Source organism: Oratosquilla oratoria, chromosome 30 (assembly GCF_046742065.1).
Source record: "Oratosquilla oratoria isolate Oo_2021 chromosome 30, ASM4674206v1, whole genome shotgun sequence".
In the NCBI taxonomy this organism is placed as follows: domain Eukaryota; kingdom Metazoa; phylum Arthropoda; class Malacostraca; order Stomatopoda; family Squillidae; genus Oratosquilla; species Oratosquilla oratoria.
The window spans coordinates 34,950,825-34,964,552 of NC_134806.1; the positions used below are offsets into that span (position 1 = coordinate 34,950,825).

At 41.7% G+C, this 13,728-nt stretch overlaps 1 protein-coding gene across 1 annotated transcript in view; it reads right to left on the minus strand.

The window, feature by feature from the left end:
* Oseg4 (intraflagellar transport protein Oseg4) overlaps window positions 1-13,728 on the minus strand; it is an 86,619-nt gene that overhangs the window by 48,948 nt on the left and 23,943 nt on the right. Inside the window, exons 9-11 of the mRNA XM_076212764.1 lie at window positions 11,241-11,376; window positions 10,991-11,119; window positions 10,793-10,887 (exon numbers count right to left, since the gene is read on the minus strand). Of these exons, the coding sequence (XP_076068879.1) occupies window positions 10,793-10,887; window positions 10,991-11,119; window positions 11,241-11,376 (360 nt within the window). The remainder of the gene's footprint in view (window positions 1-10,792; window positions 10,888-10,990; window positions 11,120-11,240; window positions 11,377-13,728) is intronic.

Genomic DNA, 13,728 nt, shown 5'->3' on the forward strand with positions numbered 1-13,728 from the left:
GGGCTTTGGGGAAGAGGGGAATGTCTGTTGAGGAAGGACGGGAGAGGACAGAAGACAGGGGTGAATGGAGAATGGTTGTATATGGAAAATGTTGTGATGCATGAGGTGGAATGGGGGGTGAGGTAATGTGTGTGAGCAAAAATTTTGACGCAGCCCGAAGGGATTTCTCCCCGTCCTCTCCTTTATGTGGGGGGACGGAGAGGGGGGGTCGCCGATTTAATGAAGCAGCCTTGCTGTGGATGTGCTGTGTCCTGCGACACTGCTTCTGACCCAGGGCAGTGGACAGGGTGCAGGGATGACCCATCATCTAGGAGGTGCTAAGATGGGAGGGAGGGTGGAGGGGTGTGGAGTGTTTTCGGGGATGGAATGGGTGGGAATGATTTTATGCCTTGTCCTTTTTGGCTACCTCCCTAGTAAGGGGGAAAAAAGCCTTGGTATATGTATGTATGTATGTAAATTGATACACAGGGAAGTAATCACTAAGCTAATTGTGGGTGGTGAGGTCTTTGTGGAAGGTTTACCTGAGGCAGAAATAATGAATGAAGGTTTCCAATCTGTCTTCACAAAGGAGAGCATTTTTTAGAGAAAAGCAAGGGGAACAAGAATTTGGGTATAGAAGACATAATCACTGGATGTGACAAAAGCTTCAGGACCTGATGGGACCTCAAACTAGATACTTGAAGAATGTAAGGAACATCTGACGGACAAGATTCATTGTCTTATTGTGTATTCATTAAAGAAGGCATATTACCACATGACTGGAAAAGGGCTAATGTGGTACCAATTCACAAAGGTAGAAGTAAGGAGACACCACTAAATTATAGGTCAATATCACTAACCAGCACAATAGTGAAATTATGTGAAAGGATTTTGAAAGATCAATGGACCAAATATCTAGAAAAGATGAACATTTAGACATTCAGTTTGGCTACAGATCTGGAAGGTCATATTTGTCAAACCTTTTAAGCTTTTACTTGAGAGTGACCCAGCGCAGTGGGTGAGATGCAGGGATGAACCATCATCCAGGAGGAGCAAAGTTAAGAGGGAGGGAGGGGAGTGAATGGAAGTGGAGCATGTGGGGATGAAATGGGTGGGAGTGGATTTTATGCCTTTGTATTTTGGCTACCTCCCTTGTAAGGGGGAAATAGCCATTGGTATATGTATGTATGTACTTGAGAGTGACTGATGTGCTGCACGAGAGGGAGAGCTGGATGGACTATGTGTACCTCAACCTAGAGATGGCTTAGGATAAAGTACCTCACAATTGACCTATGTGGAAATTGGAGCATATTGGAGGACTGAGAGGTAAATTACTTAAGTAAATGAAAGATCTTTTTAAGGGAAGATATATCATGACAGTAGTAAAGGATAAAATCTTAGGATGGAGAGCAGTGACCAGTGGAATTCTACAAAGTTCAGTACTTACACCAATAATGTTTATTATCTATGTCACTGACATGCTGGAGGGTACAAGACAACACCCCATCTACAATGAGATTTGTAATGTCTGATCCATAGCCATTCACTGACATCTACATTTGCACAGTCCCGTCTGATGCCTGGGCTCTTGGGTTCACAACCTTATTCACTACTCTGACCCAAACTGTTTCCTGCAAAGTCATGGCTGATATAGGATGCCAGTCATGCCTGACTGACACTAAGCTCCTACCTATCTTGGGCCTGAAGAGGCATCACCTCCTCCCTGTCACCATGAGAATGACTGCCACCAACAACCATACCATTAGTATTGCTGGTGTCTTAATTTTGAGAATCAATGGTTCCTCCCCCTTAAGAACAAAGCTCGAGACACGACAAATAATGTACTTCACTGATTCTGCTGACAAATTATTCCTTTCTAAATAAGCTTGGCATAACAAACAGCTCATTCTCCATCACTGGGGTGTCTCGTGAACTAAGGATTCAAGAGCTGAATCATCTACTACTGCAATAGATCTCTCTTGTGAATTTGGCACAGGTCATACATGTACATGTGTCCATCAGCAACCACCACCAACTCCTACTTCCCTCACATTCCCACCCACAGAGGACAATTGGGCAAAATTACAATAAAGGCTACTCGATTTCTATCATCCCATGATGTCCGGCACACCAATGCAGCTTATGGTGAACCCAAATGCCCAGCAGACCGCCTACCATACACCGATCCCCATTCCTGTGCACTGGCAAGATGCAGTCAAAGTGGGTCTCAACCAGGATATGGGCCTTGGTGTTATTGTGCCAGTCCTCATCAGATCACTCATCACTTGGTGCCACAGGATGGTAGTTTGTGCTAAGAAATTGGACCAACCCTGGTGTACTGTGGATTTACAGCCACTTAATATATCTAGACTTTGCAAAAGCTTTTGATACCGTCCCACATGAAAGACTTCTTACTAAATTAGCTTTACACGGAATAAGTGGTAGCCTATTAGGTTGGACTAGTAATTGGTTGAATGGTCGAAAACAGAGAGTTGTTTTAAATGGAAAAACTTCTAGATGGAAAAATGTTACAAGTGGAGTTCCTCAGGGTTCCATTCTTGGGCCACTTCTATTCATATAGACCATGGACTGAAGTCTACTGTCTTCAAATTTGCTGATGATACAAAACTGTGCAGAATGGCAAATGATCGCTTAAACCAATTAGATATTCAAGAAGATTTAGATCAATTACAGCAATGGTCTGAAAAGTGGCTAATGAAATTTAACACAAGTAAATGCAAGGTAATGCACAAAGGTAAAAGTAACAGTAAGTACCATTACAAGTTATTTGGAAATTCGTTAACAAGAGTGGATAGTGAAGAAGATCTTGGCGTAATTATCAGTAACGACCTCAAATCATCCAAGCAGTGTATTTCAGCCTCTGAGAAAGCAAATAAGATTCTAGGACTGATTGCGTGATCTTTTGATTTCAAAAGTCCATCACTCATTAACAAGCTATATAAATCGTTAGTTCGTCCACATTTGGAATATGCTGTTTCCGTATGGTCACCGAATCTCATTAAAGACATTGACAGACTGGAAAAAGTACAACGGCGAGCCACAAAACTGATTCCAAATATCAAAAATAAATCATATGAAAATCGACTAAAACATATGAATCTGTTTTCCCTAAAAAAGTGTAGACTCAGAGGTGACTTGATACAGGTCTTTAAGATTCTAAAGGGAATTGACAACATCAAAAGTGACAAAATTTTCACATTGAATCAGAATCAGACAAGAAACAATGGTCTCAAACTGTCCGGAAATAGATTCAATTTGGAAGTAGGTAGAAACAACTTTGCCAACTGTGTAGTTAATGAATGGAATAAACTTCCTGCACAAGTAGTGCAATGTTGTTCAGTTCGAAGCTTTAAGAATCATTTAGATAAACACCTAAGCAAGATGCTGTAATGATTATAATTTATTTTATATTATTTGTTTTTGTTTTGTTATCATTTGTCTGTTTGATTTTCATTTATTATTAGTTATATGTCAATTTATTATTATTTACTATTTACCTGTTTGTTTATTATTTAACTATACCTATGCATTTATTTATGTATTTTATTTGTTATTTACATTATTATAGTTTTTATTATTTTATCATTATTATGATTTTTTTCGCATCTGACCTAGATATGGACCAAAAGGTCTCCTGTCGGCATGCTCCGCCTTTGTAATCCTTTGTAATCACCATGCAGTTTCTGAGACACATCACACCCAATCTCCTTTCAACCAAGCACATGTAGTCCCATCCCATACATACAAGACTGTTTTTGACATATGGAATGGATACCACAGCATTGGTTTGGAGGTGCAGGACTGTCATCTGACAATGTTCAGCACTCCATGGGGTTACTATTGATACTGGGTCACCCCACAAGGGTACATTGCTTTGGGGGATGGCTAGTCTGCACCTTGATGAAATTGTTGCTGACATTCCATACAAAAGTAAGTGTGTCAACACACCCTGCTGTGGTCTAACAGAATTGAAGGGGCATTCTTTCAGGCTCACTGGCTCAATGTATGTGGTCACAATGACATTACCACCATCGAGTTTGCCAATTTTGAAATTACTCCAACAACTGCTCATCTCTGCCCTTGTTTCCTTGAGGCCATCTAGAACTTTTCTGCTCCATGTAACATTATGGATGTACAAAGGTGGTTCAGCTTGGTGAACCAAGTCTCTTATGCTTTTGTCTCAGCTGAGAAGACGCTACTCTCCTGCCAACTCCTCAAACCCACCATCTGGTTTGTATGGACTGACCAACTACATCATCTCCTCAAGGAGTCTAAATCCCTAATCATACAAGAGATTCACAAAGAGGAAGAGATCTTCAACTTGACAAAGTTGACCTGCCTTGCCATTAACTGGTGCAGTAGTGGAATTGGATTTTGGTTACTCCAAAAGCACTGTACCTGCCATTTTGCTGCAAGAGTGTTTGGAGAATTACACTCATTGGGGGATCGTTTCACCTCAGGAACAGTCTCGCTATGCCCGAGTACAGGGAGAAGCACTCACAGTCATGGATGCACTTTATTAGGCATAACTTTGTCCTAGGTGCTCAGATATCATTGTGGCTGTTGATCACAGTCCCCTCCTCAAACTATTTGGTCACCAATCTCTCGATGACACCTCAAATCCTTGTCTTTGCAAGCTAAAAGAGAAGTCTCTGTGGAATAATTTCTACATAATCCACATACAGTACCTGGTGTATGCCACGTTGTGGCCAATACAGTGGCTCATCACCCAGTTGGAAAACCTGTCAGACTAAACCTTCCAGATGGTCTGGCAACCATTCATGACTTGTCTGATCACACCATTCAAGTGTGAGGCTAGGGTGTGCCCTCGCCCCAGTACTTTTCAACACCTGCATTGATTGAGTATTGGACAGAGTTGTCAATCAATGTCATTGTGGAACATCTATTGGGGACACCAAGGTCATTGAACTTGTGTTTCCTGATGATGCTACCCTTCTTGCAGAGTTGTTGGAGGTCCTGGTTGCAGCCCCTGAGTCATTGGACAGGGAGGCAAGAGTGCTTGGACTTCAGGTCTCCTGGATCATACTCCTAAACCATGGTCCAGGAGTTTGGGGGCTTACTGGATGGCAATTCAGTCTGTCTATGTATGTGGTGAGGACAGTGAGGCCTTGGAAAGCTTTACATACCTTGGTAGCGCACTGAATAGCAGTGGTGGGTCATGTCAGGAAGTACTTTGAAGAATTGGCATTGCCTATGGTGTTATGGGCTTGCTCAACAAGAGTATATTGCATTGTTGCTCTTTATGCAGAAGGACTAAAATTTGAATCTTCAAGTCACTTTTGTTCCCTCTCTTGCTGTATTTACCTAATTGTAGTATACAGGAAAGGAGCAAGGCTTGTTGGGTCCTATCTCCTATTCTCTAGTTTTCTAACATACCTAGATTCAAATTCATGTACTGTTCCAACTTAATCTATATCCTTGATTTCCAATTATCATATTTAGATTTGAACTCATGTATTGTTTGAGTTTGGGCTATATCACTTTCTAAGCTAATCCACACATTTAGGCATTTATATGGAAAACTGTATTTCTTCACATCCTTTGGACTTGTATTTTTTCTTACAGTCCTCCCATCTTTACTCAGGAGGTATCTTCTGTCAATGCAATCTATCCCATTTAATGACCTGAATACCGTAATCGTATCACCCCTTTCTCTTCAATCTTTCCTCATATGGTTTATCTGCCAGGCTAGGGACCAGTTTGGTTGTTACCCTTTGTAGTTTTTCAATCTTGCTTATATCCTTCACTCTGTGTGGGGATCATACTACACATGCATATTCCAGTCCTGGATATATCTGGGTTTCAATGTCCATGTGAGACACGGACATTGCATGCTGACTTGAAGAGGCGTCTTGATGTCTTTGGTACTAAGTACCTTTGGAGAATCACAGGATATTGCTGGAATGTATCAATATCAAACACGACACTGTACTGTGAGATTCAGTCTTGGCAAGTTACCAACATAATTTGTGAATGTCACCTCTGTCTGTATGAGCATGTGGCACATTTCCCTGATGTTGATTCTATTCACAGGATTGTCTCCAAAGGTCAAGTTCAAAGAGAGTGAAAGACAGTTAGGGAGTGAGTGAGTGAGAGAGAGAGAGAGAGAGAGAGAGAGAGAGAACAAGAAAGAGAAAGAGAGAACAAGAAAGAGAGAGAAAGAGAGTACAAGAAAGAGAGAGGACAAGAGAGAATGAGAATGAGAGAATGAGAATGAGAGAGAATGAGAACGAGAGAGAATGAGAGGAAGTGAAAAAGAGAATGAAAGGAAGTGAAAGAGAGAGAATGAAAGGAAGTGAAAGAGAGAGAATGAAAGGAAGTGAAAGAGAGAGAATGAAAGGAAGTGAAAGAGAGAATGAGAGGAAGTGAAAGAGAGAATGACAGGAAGTGACAGAGAGAGAATGACAGGAAGTGAAAGAGAGAGAATGATAGGAAGTGAAAGAGAGAGAATGACAGGAAGTGAAAGAGAGAGAATGACAGGAAGTGAAAGAGAGAATGAGAGGAAGTGAAAGAGAGAATGAAAAGGAGAGAGAAGAGGGAGGAAGAGGGAGGAAGAAGGAGACAAAGAGAAAAAGGGAGGGACATAAAAGAGAGAGACAGAGGCAGTAGGCTAATGAGATAAAGGTGAGGAAGAGAGAGAGAGAGAGAGAGAGAGAGAGAGAGAGAGAGAGAGAGAGAGAGAGAGAGAGAGAGAGAGAGAGAGAGAGAGAGAGAGAGAGAGAGAGAGAGAGAGAGAGAGAGAGAGAGAGAGAGAGAGAGAGAGAGAGAGAGAGAGAGAGAGAGAGAGAGAGAGAGAGAGAGAGAGAGAGAGAGAGAGAGAGAGAGAGAGAGAGAGAGAGAGAGAGAGAGAGAGAGAGAGAGAGAGAGAGAGAGAGAGAGAGAGAGAGAGAGAGAGAGAGAGAGAGAGAGAGAGAGACACACACAAAGGGGACTCCCACAGAGCTCATAACTGGGGCAAGTTGATTGAACCAGTCGAGAGTTGTTTGGAGTGGGAAGGGAGGGAGGGAGGGTGGCTGCATGGGAGCTCGCTTGGAGACACTGTGGGGACTGGTGCTGATGTGTGAGTGAAGCAACCTGCTCCCTGGCATATATGCCTAATTGAGGATGATCCTTGCCACTATCCAATCAGCTCAAGGAACAAGTACTACCCAGATCTGCTCTCAGGTAGAAACACCCCCTGCAGATGTGGTTCAATTCGTCACATGAAATGATGTACATCTTGCCATGACCTATGACCCCACCATGCTGAAACTTCAGGATGCCATTGCAAATAGCTTTCCTGAACAATGTCATGATCTGTCCTCCCAGAACTATGCCAATATCACCATTTCTGCAACGGCCTTACAAGTTTCAATGGGATGGTCCTCTACAATGACTGCATGGTCATCCCCCCTTCTTTTTGAGACAGGAGTACTTCAAGCCCTTCACTTTGCTCACCTGGGAGTTTCTCAGATGTGTTTTTGGACAGAGATATCATTCTTTTAATCTGGAATGATCCTGACCATTGTGGAGATGTGGGCCCACTGCTCATCCAGTAATCGCAAGGCACCCTCACGGCAGAATGTCCCACCAACGCCACTCATGGTATCAGTGTACCCATTTCAATGCATTGTATCCAATTACTTTCACTATTGGAGCTAAAACTACTTAATAGCTGTGGACAGATACAGCAACTGGTCAATTGTCAAAGATGCTGTGGCTGGTGCCAACAGACTGATCAGTGCTCTACACCATTTTTTTTATAACCTACAACATTAGTAATGATCTGACATTGTATGGTGGTCCAGAATTTTGGTCCAAGACAGCACATTTCTACATAACTGAGGTGTACATCACTGCATATCCTTTGTTGCTCTCCCTCACAGCAACTGCCAGGCAGAAGGAGTAGTTACATACACACATATATCAAGGGTTTTTTCCCTCTTACAAGGGAGGTAGCCAAAGTCAAAGGCATAAATCCGCCCATTTCATTCCCACATACTCCCCTCTTTTTTGCCAACCCTTCCTCCCTGATTTCCTGGTTCCTCCTGAATGACGGGTTATCCCTACATCTTGCCCACTGCCCTGAGTCAGAAGCAATGCAACAAGAAACCGCACATCCACAGCAAGACCACTTCATTAAACTGGCGACCCCCCTCTCTCCATCCCCTCATGCAGAAAAAGAGAAGATGGGGAGAAATCCCTTTGGACTGCATCAAAATATCATTCACACATACTCCCTCACCCCCATCCCCCACCCACTCCCTTCCATGCATCACAGCATCATCCATACACAACCATTTTCCAATTTTCCACTCACCCCTATCTTTTGTCTTCTCCCTTCCTTCCTCAAAAGACATTCCCCTCTTTCCCAATGCCCTCTTCAACCCATTCATTTTATCCTTGGTTACCCCTTCCACCTTTGCCTTCCACACCTCTTTTACTAACATTTCTTCACTAATTCTTTCCATGTGTCCAAACTATCCCAATACTCTTTCATCAACCCTATCTCCCAACTCCCTTTCCACCCCAACTCTCCTCCTCACTTCCTTGTTCCTCACTCTATCCAGCCTAATAACCCTAACCATACTTCTCAGGTATTTCATCTCAAACACATTCAGACTCCTCCCCTCTTACATTCCATGTTTCTGCCCCATACAGTGCTGTCAGCACAATCACTCCTTCATACAATCTCCTCTTAGCATCCATTCCCAAATGTCTATTTCTCATTACTCTTTTTAATCCTCTCAATCTACATTCTAACCTCCACCTCCACTTCTCCATTTCCTGCCACATTTGCCCTGAAGTATCTAAAGCTATCCACTTCCTCCAGTCTTTTTCCCTTAACCTGTACAGTGTCAGAGCCAAAAAAAAATTGTTATTGCTTAAATCAACTCAAAAGGATATAAAACTAACAAATCTTTCTTACTTAGATTCATCTTAGCCTAGAAGTGGAGAAACTGGGTTGATTTTGTCAAGATATGCGTGCGAAAGTTTGGTAGAACATCCTTAGACTTTCTTTCACTCCTCATTAAGGTTGAACGAGGTCATATTTTTTAGGGAAGCTTTGTTAGAATTTCAGAGTGAAGGAATTTTACATTTATGATGTTTCAAATGAAACATGGAACATGAGAAAGGAAGAGAGAAGGAGTTTGAATGTGTTTGAGATGAAATGTCTGAGAAGTATGATAGTTACTACGCTAGAGTGAGAAATGAGGAGGTGAGGAGGAGAACTGGGAGATAGGGTTGATGAAAGGGTATTAGGATGGTTTGGACACATGGAAAGAATGAGTGAAGAAAGATTAGTAAAAGAAGTGTGGAAGGCAGAGGTGGAAGGAGTGAATATGAGGGGGCATCCTAGGATGAGATGGATGGATGGGGTGAAAGGGGCATTGCAAAAGAGAGGAATGTCTGTTGAGGAAGGACGGGAGAGGACAGAAGATAGGGGTGAATGGAGAGGGGCTGTGTATAGATGATGCTGTGATTGCATGAGGGGGAGTGGGTGGGGGATGGGGGTGAGGAAGTATGTATGAGAAGAGAGAAAAAAAAACAGCCCAAAGGGATTTCTCCCTGTCTTCTCCTTTTCTGCATGAGGGGACAGAGAGGGGGGTCGCCGAATTTATGAAGCAGCCTTGCTGTAGATGTGCTGTGTCTTGCGACACTGCTTCTGACCCAGGGCAGTGGGCAGGATGCAGGGATGACCTGTCGTCTGGGAGGTGCCAAGATGAGAGGGAGGGAGGAGGGTGGAGGGAAGTGGAATATATGGGAAAATGGAATGGGTGGGAGTGGTTTCTGTGCCTTTTTCTTTTTGGCTACCCTCCATGTAGGGGGAAAAAGCCTTTGGTATATGTATGTATAAACATATATATACGGTTATATACATACATATACAATGTTTCAAATCAATATACAGTCACCAACAATAGTTTTACACTTATGGAAAACGTGTTTATAAATAGTTTTTGTGGAGTTTTTGGCAAATATTTATCACTTTATGTGGTAAATCTATTTTTAGGTATATATATATATTTTTTTTATAATTTCATGGAGGATAGGTGATTGTGGTGTTTCTCATTGTTTTGGTAAATGTTTTAGTAAGCATCCATCACACCATTATTGTCCGGCCACATTTTGTATTACGCATTTATTACGAAAATTGGCAGTGTGAAACTGCCAGTTCTATATGTCTGAATACGTACTAAATAGCACCTGCCTAACTGTCAAAGTAGAACTTCACCTCCTCATACTTCGTTTCGTATACCAGTCACCTAAATCACATCCTAAAGGCCGATTTTATACCCCAAGGTAACCCTGAAAAATTGCTGCCAGGGTTGCCAGTTTTGTCAATAAATAAAATTTTGTGTGTGTTTTTATAGCCAATGGATATGGCTATTTGGTCATTACCACAGATTTGACCCTCGACCTAATACCTATTTTTAGCGAATTTTTAATTTGCGGCATACAATGTATACCGCTGACGCTGAAGGGGTTAATACTCGCTTCCAACTGGCTGCCATCCTCTCCCCTTATACATCTCATCACCTTACTTTTACAGTGAAATGCCTCATCACCAGCAACAAGAGTCCATATAATACATCTTATCTAGGTCTGGAAGTTAGGATATCCCCATAATATCAGACCTAAGGGGGCCACAGGGGCAAAAAGATTAAAAAACCCTTGTCTAAATTACTGTAAAGCTGGTAATTATGAATAGATACAATCAGAATCAAAGTGATATTTCATTCCATTTTTCCTAAGCAACATAATATTTACAAAACCTTTTTCTATTTACCTCAAATAATTTATCTCCTTCTCGAAATACATCTGCAACGCCAGTAGGAGTGTCATCAATGTGATACAGCCTCTCATGACGTTCCGTTTTCACACCTGTCAACAGGAAACACAATTATGAAAGTGAAAAGTTTACATGAAAAAACATATTTGTGAGGTTATTCAATAGGAATAGTCATTTAACAACAAATGGACCTACTTGCTAATTCAATGGAGCTGTATGCTTTTGGAGTCTTGAAGTGCCATAAATAAAAGTTCTCTTTTGATGCAGCAAAGACATAATTACTGGTCATGGTGAGGTAGTGTGGCTCAATGTCAATGTATTTACCTTAGAGTTGAAAGGAGATGGAGAGTAACAATAACGTTAAGCATAAATAATCCTTAAATGCAATTCACAGTCCAGCCATAATAATATAACAAAAACAAGTAGCCACAATGGATTCTCTTACTATCAACAGGTGTGCCGATGGCATTACATATTATCAGCCCAAACTGTCCTGATCCATCATCTGTTCTAACAGCAAGCACACAATGTTCTCCAGCAGAAGCAATACCCATCAAATACTTGATGTGTTTAATGTAGTGCTGTATGAATTAAAGCAGATAAGTAGTATTTTGGGATTAAGCAATTTTTGTGGATTAAGCAATTTTTGCTGCCTCAAGTTTAACTAAGTGGAAAACATGCAGTTTTGCAATGATCCCAAGGTTTTCCAACAGATCTCTCCGAGATGAAAATTTGAACCGCTGTCAGTGTTGTGTAGGTGTAGTAAACACATACCAAGGCCCTCTCCCCCTTTCAAGGGAGGTAGCCAAAAAGAAAAATGCATAAAATCACTCCCACCCATTCCATCCCTAGATACACTCCACTCCCCTCCACCCTCCCTCTGTTTCTATATCACTGGCTGAAAGAAGTTAAAGGTGGGCAGTGGTCACAGGTTGTCAGCACTCCATATGTGAAAATTTGTAAGAAACAGAGTTAAAGCTGATAGAGAGATCTTGGGCCCAGTCCAGGGACCAAGTGTCAACCCCTCAGGGCTGCAACTCCTTTTGGAAATGAGGGGTTTAATGGGTTCTGAAAATGTGCAGCTCTGCTATTCATCTTGCAGAACTACAACAAGGATGTATCTGAACACTGGTCCTGGGAGTCAGCAATCACTAAATATAGTGATATGGTTTAACGTCACAAACTCCTCCCATCGGAAGGCTAGGACGGTGCCCCTTACAGAGGCCTTTGTAGCATGGAATTTAATGAACCATGCCCTTGGTTCAACTTTGCCAGTGGCAGGATTCGAACCACCATCCCCTCGACCTTTGCCACAAGTTACAACGCCCTAACCCGTTCAGCCAGCGAGCTTCCCTAAATACAGTATATCTAAAAATGACCAGTGACATTGAAACAACATATGTAAAATGATTATAATCATCAGAAATGAATCAAGGATTTTTCAAAGCAGGGTTGTACATTTGGAGATGTATCCCTTTATGGGAAAAAAAGGGGCATATAAATTTCTCAAAACCACAATAGTCTTGTTCCATCTAATTCTACAAGAGCACCATTAAAGCTAAAGATTCTTTCATACATATAAATATGGAACAAAACTAAGTAATCTATTGTTTCACAAATATAAAAGGATTTCGATTTAAGACAGAACAGTGTATCATTATTACTGGAAACTGTGTCAGCCACTGATTACTTCTGTAAAGCACATAATTGAATATAAATGTTTTTCTACCAAAGGAATGTATGAAAAATCATCAGGAAGAAACTGGTGTAGTAAATTTGTAGAATATAAAGAAGGAGCTAATGAGGTACATACATACATATACCAAGGCTTTTTTCCCCTTTCAAGGGAGGTAGCCAAAAAGGGAAAGGCATAAAAACACTCCCACCCATTTCATCCCTAAATACACTCCACACCCCTCCCACCCTCCCTCTCATCTGAGCACCTCCTGGATGACGGGTCATCCCTGCACCTTGCCCACCGCCCTGGGTCAGAAGCAGTGTCGCAAGACACAGCACATCCACAGCAAGGCCGCTTCATTTAATCGGCGACCCCCCCCTCTCCGTCCCCCCTTGCATATAATGAGGTAAATGAAGTTTTCATATATGTTTGAGTCCTATGAGAATAAGTTTGAAATAGTGTCTAAATTTCACAAACTTGAAAAAAAATCTATATCTATCTACATACCAAGGGTTTCTTCACCCTTATATGGATGGTAGCCAAATCAATGGTATGCACCCACTCCCACCCTTTCCACTTAATCAAAAATTACATCCTAAAAATCACTAAGATGGGAGGGAGGGTGGAGGGGAGTGGAGTGTATTTAGGGATGGAATGGGTGGGAATGATTTTATGCCTTTTTCTTTTTGGCTACCTCCCTTGCAAGGGGGAAAAAGCCTTGGTATATGAATGCATGTAGGTATAAAAAATGAGTAACTGATTGAAGAAACTAATTATCTGAAAGTAGACAAAAACTATATTTTCCATACAATGAAAGAAAAATAAAGGTCAAGTTCAAAGAAAATGAAAAAATTAGGGAGTGAGTGAGTTACAGAGACAGAGGAGAGAGATAGAATGAAAGGAAGTGGAAGAGAAAGAATGAGAGGAAGTGAAAGAGAAAACATGAGAGGAAGCAAACAAGAAAGAATGAGAGGAAGTGAAAGAGTAAGAATGAGAGGGAGAGAAAAGGAGAGCAAGGGAGAAAGGGAGGAAGAGGAAGAGAGAGAGAGAGAGAGAGAGAGAGAGAGAGAGAGAGAGAGAGAGAAAGAGAGAGAGAAAGTGAGAGAAAACAACAAGACAGACAGAGGAAGAGAAAGGCAGATAAAGAAGAAAAAGAGATAGAGGTGAGGGAGGAGAGAGAGAGAGAGAGAGAGAGAGAGAGAGAAAGAGAGAGAGAAAGGAGAGGGAGAGAGAGAGGAAGGAAAGGAGAGAGAGA